Source organism: Branchiostoma floridae, chromosome 2 (assembly GCF_000003815.2).
Source record: "Branchiostoma floridae strain S238N-H82 chromosome 2, Bfl_VNyyK, whole genome shotgun sequence".
NCBI classification, from domain to species: domain Eukaryota; kingdom Metazoa; phylum Chordata; class Leptocardii; order Amphioxiformes; family Branchiostomatidae; genus Branchiostoma; species Branchiostoma floridae.
Genome location: NC_049980.1, coordinates 27,188,283 through 27,203,449, shown reverse-complemented (window position 1 = coordinate 27,203,449; position 15,167 = coordinate 27,188,283). Strand labels below are relative to the sequence as shown.

Below are 15,167 nucleotides of genomic sequence, written 5' to 3'. Positions count from 1 at the left end.
GGTTTATTGCACAGCCGATGTCAAGTTTAGAAGGTCCATTTTTCAACCACGGAGAATGTCCCTAATCGGGCGGCTGACTCCCCTAGCGTAGTATTTACTCTATTTGACCAATTTCTACAATTAGACCACCAAACCACGAAGCCTGGTGTGGTTTGGAGAATGTCCCTAATCGGCCGGCTGACTCCCCTAGCGTAGTATTTACTCTATTTGACCAATTTCTACAATTAGACCACCAAACCACGAAGCCTGGTAGAGGCTAGATTGACACAGTTGTCCCCCGGAAAAACGTTTTCCATTTTTAAGACACGGTTCAAACATCGCTTACAAAGGTGTCAGACAAATTCACACGATTTCCCTCCTGAAAAAGTCGTCCGCCATCAAGACAATTTTACACTGATTTCACATCGTGTTTCATAGTGTGTCATATGAAATAACAGTTGTCCTCCTGACAAGGTTTTCTGTCATTTGATACAGTTGTCGTCCTGACCGTGAGGGTTTTCCGTTTTGTGAAATTTTAATAAGTTTTAAAAAACTTGTTAATTGACACAGTTGTCGTCCCGACCAAGTCTTCCATCATTTTAATACTGTTTGATCATCGCACTAGTATGCCATACTATCAGTGACAGTTGTCCACCAAAGTTTCCGTCATGAGGCAGTTTTATACTGTTTACCACTCGGTTATTAATTGCAAAGCCGTCCTCCTGAAAAAGTTTTCTGTTATAAACTATTGTGTCAATTAATGTGACAAACTAGCAAACTGAATAGATATGCCTAAATCGTATAATCATTCGATTGAAAAAGTTTTTGGCAGAGCGAGTTTTCCGTCATAAGATAGTTATTATGCGTTTCAAAAGTGTGTCCTATGATTGACACAGTTTTCAGCTCAGACAGCGCAGTACTAGATTTGACAGTTTACTTGAACAAGTTAGTATTTCAGTTACTTTATACCCTACCATGGTCCAAACTCCAGTAATCAGTTGTTAATTGATATGAAATAACCGCATCTAAAGTCATATATATACGAAGGAACGCCATTTAGTTCGTAAGAAGGGACCTTAGAACTTGTCTGACACACTTGCAGAAAAGCGCTGCCTGAACCGCGCTATTATGTAAGTGTGTCATTCATATTGACACAGTTTGACTTCTGAACACGCATTCTATATACAGTTCTTACGGCGCCATTATATTAGTGTGTCATTCAAATTGACACAGTTTGTCAACTGAACACGTTACACTTCGCTATGAGTTAGCTATGTACATTTCTTATTGCGCTACCTGTAAGTGTGTCATTCAAATTGACACAGTTTGTCTCCTGAATACGTTTTCGGTATTAGTTTGTTATATACAGTTATTTGGGCGCTGTCTACAAGTGTGTCATTCAAATTGACACAGTTTGACATTTGAACACGCATTCCGCTTTAAGTTAACTATATACAGTTCTTACAGCGCTATTCTATAATGCATTGTGTCATTCAAATTGACACAGTTTGTCTCCTGAACTTGTTTTTCGCTCCTAGTTAGCTATATATAGTTCTTACGGCACTATCATGTAAGTGTGTCATTCAAATTGACACTGTTTGACTCCTGAACACGTTTTTCGCTATTAGTTAGCTATATACAGTTCTTACGGCACTATTATGTAAGTGTGTCATTCAAATTGACACAGTTTGACTCCTGAACACGTTTTCCGCTATTAGTTAACTATATACAGTTCTTTTAGCTTTGTTCTACAAGTGTGTCATTCAAATTGACACAGTTTGACATTTGAACACGCATTGCGCTTTAAGTTAGCTATATACAGTTCTTACAGCGCTGTTCTATGAATGCATCATTCAAATTGACACAATTTGTCTCCTGAACACCCTTTTTCGCTATTAGTTAGCTATATACAGTTCATTCAGCTTTGTTCTGCAAGTGTGTCATTCAAATTGGCACAGTTTGACACCTGAATACGTTTTCCGCGATTTCTTAGCTATATACAGGTTTTACATTGCTGTCCTATAAATGTGTCATTCAAAGTGACACATTTTGTCTCCTGAACACGTTTCTCGCTATTAGTGAGCTATACACAGTTCTTACGGCGCTATTATGTCAGTGTGTCATTCAAATTGACATAGTTTGTCTCCTGAACACGTTTACGCTATTAGTTAGCTATATACAGTTCTTACGGCACTATTATGTAAGTGTGTCATTCAAATTGACACAGTTTGACTCCTGAACACGTTTTCCGCTATTAGTGAGCTATATACAGTTCTTTTAGCTTTGTTCTATAAGTGTGTCATTCAAATTGACACAGTTTGACATTTGAACACGCATTCCGCTTTAAGTTACCTATATACAGTTCTTACAGCGCTATTCTATAATGCATTGCGTCATTCAAATTGACACAGTTTGTCTCCTGAACACGTTTTTCGCTATTAGTTAGCTATATACAATCCTTACGGCACCATTATTTAAGTGTGTCATTCAAATTGACACAGTTGGACTCCTGAACACGTTTTTCGCTATTAATTAGCTATATACATTTCTTTCAGCTTTGTTCTATATTCAAAGTGACACAGTTGGACTCCTGAACACGCATTGCACTTTAAGTTACATATATACAGTTTTTTTACAGCGCTGTTCTATGAATGCATCATTCAAATTGACACAGTTTGTCTCCTGAACACGTTTTTCGCTATTAGTTAGCTGTATACAGTTCATTCAGCTTTGTTCTATAAGTGTGTCATTCAAATTGACACAGTTTGTCTCCTGAATACGTTTTCGCTATTAGTTTGCTATATACAGTTCTTTGGGCGCTGTCTACAAGTGTGTCATTCAAATTGACACACATTGACATTTGAACACGCATTCCGCTTCAAGTTAACTATATACAGTTCTTACAGCGCTATTCTATAATGCATTGTGTCATTCAAATTGGCACAGTTTGTCTCCTGAACATGATTTTCGCTCCTAGTTAGCTATATACAGTTCTTACGGCACTATCATGTAAGTGTGTCATTCAAATTGACACAGTTTGAATCCTGAACACGTTTTCCGCTATTAGTTAGCTATATACAGTTCTTTTAGCTTTGTTCTATAAGTGTGTCATTCAAATTGGCACAGTTTGACACTTGAATACGTTTTCCGCGATTACTTAATAGCTATATACAGGTCTAACATCGCTGTTCTATAAATGTGTCATTCAAAGTGACACATTTTGTCTCCTGAACACGTTTCTCGCTATTTGTTAGCTACATACAGTTCTTACGGCGCTATTATATAAGTGCGCCATTCAAATTGACATAGTTTGGCTCCTAAACACGTTTATCGCTATTAGTTAAGCTAACGTTACATACAGTTCTTACGGCGCTAAATATTTATGTATGTGTGTCCTTCAAATTGACACAGTTTGTCTCCCCAAGGAGGTCTCCCGAACACGTTTTCCGCTCTTAGTTCCCTGTATACACTTCTTACAGCACTGTTCTATAAATGTGTTATTCAAATTAACACAGTTTGTCTCCTGATGTCTACGAGAATGCCAGTTAGTTCGTTCGGAAGGGACCTAACAACCGTTGCAGATTCGCAACGTGGGCCGAGACGATGCGAACAAACACAAACTTAAAAAACGTTCTGCAAGTTCAAACATACTTTCGCCAAGAGTCCCTTAACAAACCTAATTTAACAATATGCGTAAGCCTGACTTGAATCCTCCTCTACCGAACCTAGCGCAGACTGAGACAGTCAAGATAGCTGGTGACCCGCGTTCAATGACCTCACTCGTACGACCCGGAAGTATATGATCGTAATCGGTTGCACGGAAACCCCCATGCAGTGCGGAATCGAGGCCGAAAACAGGCATAAAGAGCCAGTTTGAAGGCTAACTTTGACTCTTCAAATCTCATCCCGAAATAATATTTGAATCAACACGGGTACTGTAGGCGATAGAACAACTCGTGAGTATTACGTGGGCACCTTTGACAGCCTGACTTGGGCCACCGCGATTTTTTAATCTTTTTTTTACGCGACCATGTCAAGTGCCTCAAACGGGCGTCCAACAGGTGTTGGGCTTAAAATTTCGTTTTATTGAACTACTAAGGGTTGTCTTTGGTTAAGACAGGATGTCAGAGAAGGAGGAACTTCCCAAGGTTAGCCCGAAAGAGGTTTTCGATCGCTTGACGTTCGGAGTAGTGAAATCACTAGGTAAGTGTGTATTGAAAATAGCCCCCTCCCCCTTGAAAAATTATTTGTTTTTGTTGCTACGCTACCCGTTACCATTTTTGTGCCCATCTAGCCACTGATGCATATTGTTTTAGGTATACACAGTTGACACAGTTGACACCAGAGTATTTTAACGCATAAGTGCCAAGAATTTCAGACACAACGAAGACAATGTTACGTATATATTAGAAATTCATACAGAATAGAATATTAATCAAAGTACCATACTTATGAGGACCTGCATGCCCTTTTCCATTAAGCGTTACGAGCCATTTAATTCACCGTTAATCGTTACCTACTTGCTCTAATTCAACTTTAATCGTTATCGGTATAATCTTCTTGAAGCGTTATTTGCTGTTTGTGTAAGTGGGGCAGAAATACTGAATTGTAATACTAGTTTTGTTTTTGGATATATTTTGTAACCTTTGATGTATATTAGGATCAAACAGACCCTCATAAGTGTGAGGCATGGAGTCTGTCAATGCAACAGCTAATCTTTATGTAAATGCCATTTCTTTGATGACAAAGTTAGCAAGTCTGGATGCAAATCATGTTGCTTTAATCTACCTGTAGAGTACATCAAAGGGAAGCCATATAGGTGATATGTTACACAGAAGTGTTAGGCCCACTTTCCTACTGTGAAACTGTCTATTGTCTGTGTCTGGGATAAAGAAGCAGGTAGTTGGGAGTTGGGAGGACAGTTGGAGAGAGGCTTGAGACAGAGAACAGAGAGAGGGTCTCGACTAACAGCTCCCGTGCGTGTCAATGGCATGCCTGTGTCTTGTGCGTGTTTCTTAGTCCTGTAGTTAAAACGTTCCTCGTGCAGCATTCTAAAGAACCTGGGGCCACAACATCGACCGCCTATTTCTTACATTTTAATTCAACGTTAATCGTTATTTGTTATCCCGAATTCACCGTTAAGCGTTACCAAGAAATTCTTCGTAACAAATAACGGTGCTCCATGTGCTGGAAATTTCCCTCATTCACCACCCCCCACAGGGAAGCAAATGTCATTGACGCAGCGGACATTGTCCCCGTCATTCACCCGGGTTCTGTGACATCATCGTGATCGCTCGTATACTTCAAAGCACCTGAAATGTAATACGAATCAAAATAACGTTGCATTCTCCCAATATATGTAGTATTCCTATATATGGAGGACCCATAGAAATCATGTGCCTCTACCACAACCCATAATAAAATTTCATGACCCAAAATGCGTGAGCTCAAGAGGATGCTTGGAGTAGATTTACATAGTAGAGCACGTAACATTCAAGTGTCTTCCAGATTTTGCTTACCATTCCTTTCATATTGCAAACAAGACAATACAAGAAGTTGGGCCTTTCAGAGACGTGTACATGTAGACTACATGTAATCAATTTTGTTACAATGTGAAGTTTCCATCTCTTACTTTCCATCTAATAACAATGATGACATCACTTTTGATGCATTTTGTTTTTTTTTTGTCTGCAGAAAAGAAAAAAGGTGTACTTGATATCCATGTAGAAGAAAGAAAACCAGCAGAGAGACATCTAGTCGTGAGCTGGGAGCAGGTATAGTGCATTTACAATTTCATTGTTATTTGTACGTATACACTTAGAACATGGGTGGGAAAGTATCACATGATCTTTTGCTTATCATCTTTGATCAGATCATGATTATAACCCTTTTTCAAAGAATTGTTCAGCATGTCGGACGCTTGGACGTTGAAGCGTGATTTGGCCATGCTATAAACTGATGATAATATATACACATTTCACAGGTACAGGCAGCCAATCTTATCATTTGAAACTAAATCATTTTTTTTTCATCTACAGAAACACTCTTGTATCCTACCAGAAGATGTGAAAAACTTTTACCTTACCATGAATGGACTTTTGATGACCTGGAAAATCAAATTTGATGGTAAGTAGAACTTTTGTTCACTATTTTTTTAAATTATGTACAGTGTTAGTAGCTACAGTTCTCTTTATTAGTTGCTCAGTGGATAGCCTCCTTCAGTCAATATCCGCACCCGGCAACTGTGGTGTCCTACTATATCAAAAGACTCAGGGAGCACACGTACACACGTCCGTCTCCTACAGTCTAAGTTTTAATCTGCTCCCTACTCTGGGTTACATATCTCAGGGGTCTCCCTTGGCATGTTGGCCTTGGTTAGCACATGTGCAGTTATGCTGGGATTATCTAGGTCACAGCCAATGCTGATGTAATCTAAGTCACTACATCAACAACAAAAGACATCAAAAGAGACCAGCTCTAAAACTGAGATGTTGGAATGTTCGAACTATGATGCCTGGTCTTACTGAGAATCTCAAAGACATTGGTGATGCAAGGAAGACAGTGGTCATAGATGATGAACTGAGGAGACTTGAACGTGGATAATTATAGTTGCAGTAGTTGCACAACCAACAGGATTTACCTGCCAACATTTTGGAAGTCTTTCTGCTACCGTCCTTGTGGTAGTAATGACCATTGCAAGGTGGCGCTGCAGTGAGAAAACTGCAGTTCCAAATGTGTTTAAGCTTGTATTCCCCCTCATCACTGTTCATAAGTGGGATAGATTTCCCACAACTGCCATCATTTTTTCAGTGTTATGTATGATATACAAATATTACTGTAAATCCATAAATACATCATGGTCAGTAGTTTCAGCGGTTGGGGGGAAAAGGGCATTTGATTTTAGCGGTAATGACATTTTTTCTACTCGGCCCCAGAGTCATCAAATAATTGCGGTGATGAAACTTAAGCAGATGAGTAGTGACCGCTTAAGTTGCTAAAATTAAGTTACCATTAACAAATAAAAAGTATGTTTGTATCTCTTTCTCTCAACCAATGACTGTTTACAGAAGTGTTAATGAGGCTGGGCAGGATGGAGATCAATCCTATCTCAGACCTGAAGAAGCTGAACAGCACATCCCCCACAGCTGGGACCAGTAACAACCCGTCCCTGGCAGATATAGACTCAGACAGTGAGACTGATGAGGAGGGGGATGACACAGGTGGGTGCTGTTACCATCGTCTAGAAGGTATTGTCACACTATATGTGTCGTGTTACTTTTGACGTGTGTGTGTGTTTGTTTTGGCATGTCTGTGTGTGTGTGACTGTCTGTCCGTATGTCTGTATTTCTGATATGTTTGTCCTGCATAACTGAGAACCTCTGGATGGATTGTGCTGGTATTTGGTGTATCATACATAGGTTTTGGGAAGATGAAGGGTAAGGCCAATCATGGGCTTCCTGGCAGCTTTACTTGGTACTACAGCATATCTTCTGGTGTTTATATCTTTTGTCCTTGAGAAGCTATGTGGTCCTTCTTGTGGCAGACAGCTTTTGTTGACAGGAAAAAGTGGTGCAGATTTAGGCTTCCTTAAGCTTGCAGCTTGTTTTGTTTCTGTGTTTCTAACCTACTTTTGCAAGCATATCTCAAGAAGTTACAACTTATGGATGGATAAGGTGGGATGATGTTGGATGTCCATTCCTCTGCAATGATGACTTGATGTTTGGTATATGGGTGGATCTTGAGGAGATGAAGGTCAAAGCTGATGTCTGGCCTCCTAGTGGCTTTCCTTTGTACTGCATGGGATCCTCCAGTTTCTATATCCTTTGTTCTGGACATGATTTATGGTCTTGATTTTTTTGTGGCATATACTATGATATAGCTCTTGGGGTTGGGAAGAAGTGCAACAGGTGCACAATGTGTATTTGGGCCCCAAGGCCAAGCAACTGGTGTACAATGTGTATTTGGGCCCCAAGGCCAAGCAACTGGTGTACAATGTGTATTTGGGCCCCAAGGCCAAGCAACTTGTTGATAATAGCCAAGCCTGACAAGTTCAATTTCATGGCTGGTTGAATATGGTGTTATTTATGGCTAAGGAGTCAAAAGGTTCAATATCAGGTTCAAGATCAGGGCTTGCCTACAAGTAAACAGGAGTTGAAAGTATTAAACAGAATTTTCTCAGCTTGCATTCTCGATTCTCACCTTGAAACCTGGAAGACCACACACTCTTGGGTAATTGCTGGCCCGCTTTCCTGACCCTCCTTCACCCCAAAAGCTGCTGACAGTCTAGTCTGCAAGTTCAGAGACAGTAAACAAGAATTTTGTCAGTATCTCAAGACCAAATCAAACTTGAGAAAGTTGTTCTTAATTCTGTACAGTGCATTTTCTACTCTTCTACAATGTTAACTTACATGAGATTTTTTCTTTATTTTGCAAATTTCACCAAATTTATATACATGTGTGTTTACACACACTATTTCAGAAAGCATGAACTGATTGAAAATATGCCCCGCAGTTTTCACGGTGGCCAATTCACCGCGAACTTAAAACCACCGCGAAAATTTTTCCATGGCAGTAAGAGACTGCAGTGCATGGTGATGCCGCAAAATTAAAACCACCACGAACAGTCCTTTTTCCCGCTACCGCAAAATTAAATCCCAGAGAACGTAAATGCATTTACAGTATATCACTAATAGAGGTCCTAATAAAACAAACAAACTAACAAACAAACACACATACAGCAACAAGAGTATACAAGTGTATACACTTCACCTACTTATTTTCTGTACTTGGCACAACTGAAGTTAACTAGTAAGATCTAAGATCTAAAGTAGACAATAATTTATTTCTAACAAATAGAGTCAATATTCAATTGATAGTCAATTCTGTATGACATTGATTGACACCTGTCTTTCCAGTGCCCGTCAAACCTCACTTTGACAGCCGTAGTCGCATCTTTGAGCTGGACCCTTGTGAAGGTACTGGAAAGGTGTGTCTTGTGTTCAAGAATACAAAACCAGGTATGAAACATTTTTCTTTTGATTTGAAAATATTCTAAACTTTATTTACTACTTGATAAGGTCTCCTCATCATGAGTGGCCTGCATCCAGGAGTTTGTGTCTAATTCTAAACTTTAGGACCTTTAAAATTTCCAGATCATATTGTGTATTGAGTTATTAGTAGCTCTATAACTTAGTACTACATAGCAAGGGAGGCAAGTATTGTTTATAGCTTGCCTAGCGCCTGTATGTTTACAATATATGTGTATGAATGTGAGTGAGAAGAATACCTCATTTGGTTTCAGCAATTCCGCATATACACAGTGTAGCATTGCCCAAAATCCTCAGGGCTGCTACATGTAATGTCTTTTCTTACCTTGTCTTTTAAACTTCAATATGGGAAAGGGGATAAAGTCTGACAGCTCTGATTGCCCAATGTTATTGAAAAATTAGTACTAAAAAAATGGAATTTATCATATTCCAGGATGCAATGAGTGAAATTTTATCCAAACTGTTCACTAGCTTGTACTGGTACTACAAAGTGCAATGCATCAAGAAAATGTAGACCACAGGAAGAATAGCCTCTTATGAGGCTAATTGTGGATCTAAATAAACTCAAACTCAAGAAATAGCAACATACATTCATTTGTATTTCACATTTTTAATTGAAATGTTTGAACTGACTTTCAGGAGTGCCAGCCCAGGGGATGGAGATTTGGTTCCTGGACCGCGCCCTGCGGTGGAACTTCCTGACGGACAGCTTCACACACTACTTCAGGATGATGATCATGCACCTGGGCCTGCCACAGTGGCAGTACGCCTTCACTGACACAGGGCTCAGTCATCAGGCAAAGGTAAAATTTTTTATTATGGATCACATCCATCCATTTTCCGAAATCATCCTGGTCTCTTTAATGAGGAAGTCATTATAGAAAGTTAAGTTGCAACTTCATGCCCAGTATGTGGTGGAAACATAGGAGACATGTGCCAATGAAAGATAATAAATATAATTGTAAAGGAGTTATAATTGTTAAACAAAGTCTAGATGCATTATACAAAGATACTCTCAAGTTCGTATCAGCTGTTTAATTCTCTTTCCAAATGCATTCTACTCAGTAGCAAGTTATTAGATATATAGATATGTGGCTATACTTTCAGAGCAGCTTTCATTTGTTAAAAGTAACTCAACAGCTTGTTCCTCCTTTCACATCTTTATTTTCCTAATGTTAAACAAATGTTATGATCAACTGTTATTAACAAGTAAACAATTATTGTCTTGCACAACTCCCAGCAATGGTTCAACATGTACGCACCCGGGAGGCTTGCCATGGACATGCGGGACCGCGGGCCGGAGGGGCAGGACCAGAGGGAGGCTGACCCCTGCAGCGCTGACCCCTCCATCCCCACCAACAAACTGGACCCTGCTAGAGTCTTCAAGGGGAAGAAAGATCAAAAGTAAGTGTCACACCATACCGGCATTCCTAGCCTGGGTGCCGTCCTATTTAGTTTACCAGGGCTCCCTTTAACCGGCACTCCCTCGCAATTTTTGTTTTCTTTAGTGAATATTACCAGTAGAGCCCAAGTAGACTGAATAGGCTTTTTGGCATCTTTAGATTCCAACCCTGTCAGCAAAAAAGGGGATCCTAACTCCCCATGGCATCAAGAAGCTTCCTTTGCATCGTGTTGGAGGAAAAAGATTGAAATAAGAGGGAAGAAAGGGATAAAGAGAGATCTGGTCATTCTCCTAGTTTCTACTATCGGTGGGGTCTTTCTCAGGGGGGCAGGGCTGTCTTGAAGTTGAAGACCTATCCCTCCATTGTGGGACGCAAATTACTGTAAACACATTTGAGCTTGCGGGGATTCACTTTCGTGGTAGCGGGAAAATGGAGTGTTCATAGTGGTTTAAGTTCGCGGTGACTGTAGTCACATTAGGGCTCTAGCCAGCTCGAAATTTTTTTCCGTCAGCCAATTCCCATTGTCGCGAAAACCGCGAAAATTAAGTTAGAAAGATGGAACTGAGACCTTGAAAAACGGGTTTTTAATGAGATTATCGTATGCAAAAGGGAGCCGACACACATTGTCAACAATCATAACAATAGCAAGACAAACAGTGTGTGGCTTTTACGGCCGTGGACAACGTCCCCAAGCCGCCTGTAGCTTCCACCAAGAATTTTTGTCTGTCAAGGTTGACGGATTGGTTTAAAAAATTTTCTGTCACATGCAGCAAATTTCCGTCAATTGACAGAAAAACGGACGCTGGCTAGAGCCCTGAGTCACATACTATGATGGAAAAATGTTTGCAGTAGTTTTAAGTTCTCGGTAAAGTGGCCACCGTGAACATTGCAAACATAAAACTACCGCCAACATTTCTGCACTTACAGTAGCTTGTTGGGACATCAGACAAAATCTTACCCCTTCTCTGGCTTCTGTCTAAAAATCTGAACTTCACAATATGAAACAGTTGAAAAGGTATATTAGTATGTTTAAAAGGACATATTTTACAACAAAAATGAAAAAAAAAATGTATGGGAGTCATGGGTCTTGTTGGCCCTGGCAACAGTCTGGGTTCCAGAAGATTTAAATGAGAAGAATTGAGATGAATTGAGCAAGATGGTGGTGATCATTAACATCAAGCAGGGATGATAAAAAAGAAGCCCATAGGGGTACATTGTCATGCACCCTTTGATGTTTGAACCTTTGTTCATAGATAGCAAGTGACCTGAGACAAAGAGCTATCTAAAGAGATGAATGGCCCATTGGAGTAAGATGGAGTCATCATTGACTAATTAACATCAAGCAGGGATACTTAAAAAGAAGCCCATAGGAATACATTGTGTAACAGTGGGGTTCAAGCGCTGCCAAACCAAGGCCAAACTGACCACACCAACAGCTCTGAGCTTTCGGCGTTGTGGTTTGCATGTTGGATTTGTGAGCCGGTTGCCCGTGTTCGGTGTGGTTTCGAACCCTGGGAGTCGGGTTATTGTTTCTCTCTGTTTCTACTCCCTAGTTGTTTCAATTGTCATGCACCCTCTGATGTTGCTAAAAGACAGCAAGTGACCTGACAAAAAAGAGCTAGAAGGCAACTGTAGTAAATTTGTTTTAATCAAAGATGAATGCATTATCAAACAAAAGCTGATCTTTCTTAATAATAGAAAGTGGTCTGAGAACAAAGTGTCAATGAACAAAGGCTAATAATTTGTATTAAAGATAAATTGACCATTACAAGGAGGTTAAAAAGACCTCCTTGGTCATTTTAATGCTGGTTTGATCTCTTTATCATGCAAATCCTGATCTCATTGAAGGATAGAAAAAGAGTGGTAAAGAAAAAGAGTTGAAAGTCAACAAAGGCTGATGCTATGAATGAAAGATAAATGGATATTTTGATGCTGATTTGACCCCATTGTCACACTAAGAAAGAGGGGCTTCCAGCCAATGCACCTGGAAGCCAGACTGTTGCTAGGGTCTACCAAGGACGTTATAACGTCCTTGGGTCTACCAATACACATACCAGGCAGGGATAGAGGAACCCAGCTTGCAGTCTTGGGAAAGACTGTTGACCAGGTTTTGTACCTGCTGAGATGCTAGAGTTCTGACCATCAGTTATAATTTAGTATAGTATAGCCCCTTACTTTGGCTAGGAACTTTTTCCCATCTTTGGTAACGTAATCAACAACAATTACATGTATTTAACTTCTGTAGTAGCAAAAAATATTACTGGTAGATTGATAAAATCAAAGTGATAATGAAGTTGGTGAAATCATCGACTGTCAGTCATTTTACAACAACTTTGCTTGTCTCAAACTTTCAAGAAAAGATCTACAATTGTATCTAAGGCATTTTAGTAAATTTCATATTGCTCATTTCCCTTTCTTACCATTTCAGGTCTAAGTCTCAACCCAAGAAGAAACCCACTGGACAGTCTACAGCAAGGTGAGATTGTTTTATTTGTATGCATTTATTCATGTATTTTACAGACAAATATAACTTATGGTAGAATGTGCATTGTGTTAGATTCAATATAAGGTTTATTTTGTTTGGTGGACATAGCACTTGCGTGAAAAATACACAAGAATCCATGAGTACCATCACTACCATGACATATGTTCTGGTTGAGAAGATGTGAATGGCCAAAACTCAGTGCCGAAACTCCATGCCCATTCAGACAGTGTTGGCAGGGGACTTTTGGCTCTTTTGTTTTGCAGCCGTATGCTTGGCCCACAAATGCATTGTCAATTTGGACACCATTGTAGGAGGCAATGAATTTAGCCTGAGTACCATCTGATTTCTACAGGGGCTCCTCTTCCTATTTAAGTGACCGCTATCGTCGTATTGATCATTCTGTCCTTACACTTGCTGCCCCGAAAAATATTTTGTAGGGCAGTGAGTGTAAGGAGCCCCAGTAGAAATCAGATGTTACCCAGGCTACAATGAATTAGCTTTCCAATGGTACATACATTATTCAATATGATTGACCAAGGAGGTTAAAAAAAATCTTTTTAACCTCCTTGGATTGACAAAGTGACAACAGAGACATAGTTGACTGGACTAGGGCACAACCCGCCGTACGTGCAAATACGTGCTGTCTACGTGTGAAAACATGGGCAATCTTTTGGGATCCGTAAGTGTAAGGAGCTTTTGTAAGTGACGAACTCGTAGGGAATCTGATGGATTTTGGAGCATGCAGACACGCCGTAGAACTTTACGTGCAGGCAAAAATTTTTGGTGCCATCGGGCTGCGGATTTGCCCCCGTACGTGCCAGTACAGGCGACGCGCCTGCCCTGTACAGCCTGAACGTTTTCAGAAATACGTGGCGGACGCGGCCTCCCAAAAAAATGTACGGACAAATTGCACATACGGCGGGTTGTGCCCTTAGCTTTATGTAGAGATGGTCACTTGCATTATAATGCTGATGGGAATATCTGTGGCATTCATGATTCATCATGATCTCTTTTTGACCTGCAAGATTCTACTTTATGTAAAGATTTACAGTTGTGTACACTAGTACTACATCCTTTGTCTTTTTTCAGATCTCAAGTTCCGGGAATGTCAAGGCCGTCAGCGCAAGCAACTGCAAGAACAACAAAGACTTAGAGCAAAGTTTATCTCCATTAATTAAATAGATTTGAAAGCTTTTCTGAAATGGGAGACATACCATATTACACTTACAGTTACAAGGCAAAAGTTTGTTGTAACAGTAATAATGTGAAAGTTCACCTTTGACAGTAATTGACAGTATAAAGATTTGTGCACTATCTCAGTACACAAAGTAAAGCACTTACCAGCAAGCTCTCTGGAGTTGAAATTACCTTTTTAAAATATCTCGCAAAAGAACATGCAGACCCTCAGATATCACCCAGGACAAACTCTGCTCAGTCATGCTGGACAGGAACTTGTACAAGTCCTGGTGTCACCTCTCAAATTAGGATGGACTGAACTGAATTGAAAATCAATTGCCTTGAACAACAAAAACGTCACCTGTACATATATATGACGAATTGCATGTATATATGGAAAAAAACACTGTTGTTATTATTTCCTTACAGACCCTAATGTTTTTTGTTTTATCCTATTTTTTTACCACATTGCGAGTTATGGTAGAATATATATCTCAATGCCTTAATAGAAACAGAATGTGCTTGCAACTGTTGACATTGCATATGGAAAAATAAAAGATGTGCAAGAATATTTTGTGGAGAGGGGTGTGTGCTGACATAGTACTTTACAATAAATTACATCAAAGTTGTTGTAAATGTGGATCCAAATAAAGTCAAGTCAAGTAACACTGAGACCGTATCCATACATCTGCTTTGAGATAAACGTAGACTGGCGCTTGACGTCGGGGGAATCCCCTTCGTCATTATCTCCAAGTAGATATTTATAGGAGGAAATACACGTAGTTTAGTTTACTGGCTGTTTCTTTTTTGGTACATTACAAATACTCTCCAAGCACAGGTTAGGCTCCGGCTGTTTTTTTAACGTTTTTTTTAGTCGTTTTTATTGGGCTTTCTATTTTTTTTTATATCTTGCTTTGTCAAAACCTGTTTGGCTGGCGTACTTCAAGAAAAATTACAAAATAGAAAGTCCAATAAAAACGACTAAAAAAACGTTGAAAAAACAGCCGGAGCCTAACCTCTGCTTGGAGAGTACATTACAAACACTTAAAGCATGGGCTGGCTCCCATTTTTTGGCCA

General features: G+C 39.7%; 2 protein-coding genes across 2 annotated transcripts in view; one reads left to right on the top strand and one right to left on the bottom strand.

Moving 5' to 3' along the window:
• The window catches only part of LOC118406069 (tubulin polyglutamylase complex subunit 2-like), a 20,560-nt gene extending 5,798 nt beyond the window's left edge, over nucleotides 1-14,762 (top strand). The window contains exons 2-10 of the mRNA XM_035805932.1: nucleotides 4,046-4,182; nucleotides 5,674-5,753; nucleotides 6,018-6,105; nucleotides 7,047-7,199; nucleotides 8,895-8,996; nucleotides 9,666-9,829; nucleotides 10,267-10,430; nucleotides 12,858-12,905; nucleotides 14,004-14,762. Coding sequence (XP_035661825.1) covers nucleotides 4,101-4,182; nucleotides 5,674-5,753; nucleotides 6,018-6,105; nucleotides 7,047-7,199; nucleotides 8,895-8,996; nucleotides 9,666-9,829; nucleotides 10,267-10,430; nucleotides 12,858-12,905; nucleotides 14,004-14,067 — 945 coding nt within the window. The 5' untranslated portion in view covers nucleotides 4,046-4,100 and the 3' untranslated portion in view covers nucleotides 14,068-14,762. The remainder of the gene's footprint in view (nucleotides 1-4,045; nucleotides 4,183-5,673; nucleotides 5,754-6,017; nucleotides 6,106-7,046; nucleotides 7,200-8,894; nucleotides 8,997-9,665; nucleotides 9,830-10,266; nucleotides 10,431-12,857; nucleotides 12,906-14,003) is intronic.
• LOC118406008 (kelch-like protein 42) overlaps nucleotides 1-15,167 on the bottom strand; it is a 266,342-nt gene that overhangs the window by 231,721 nt on the left and 19,454 nt on the right. The window lies entirely within an intron of this gene.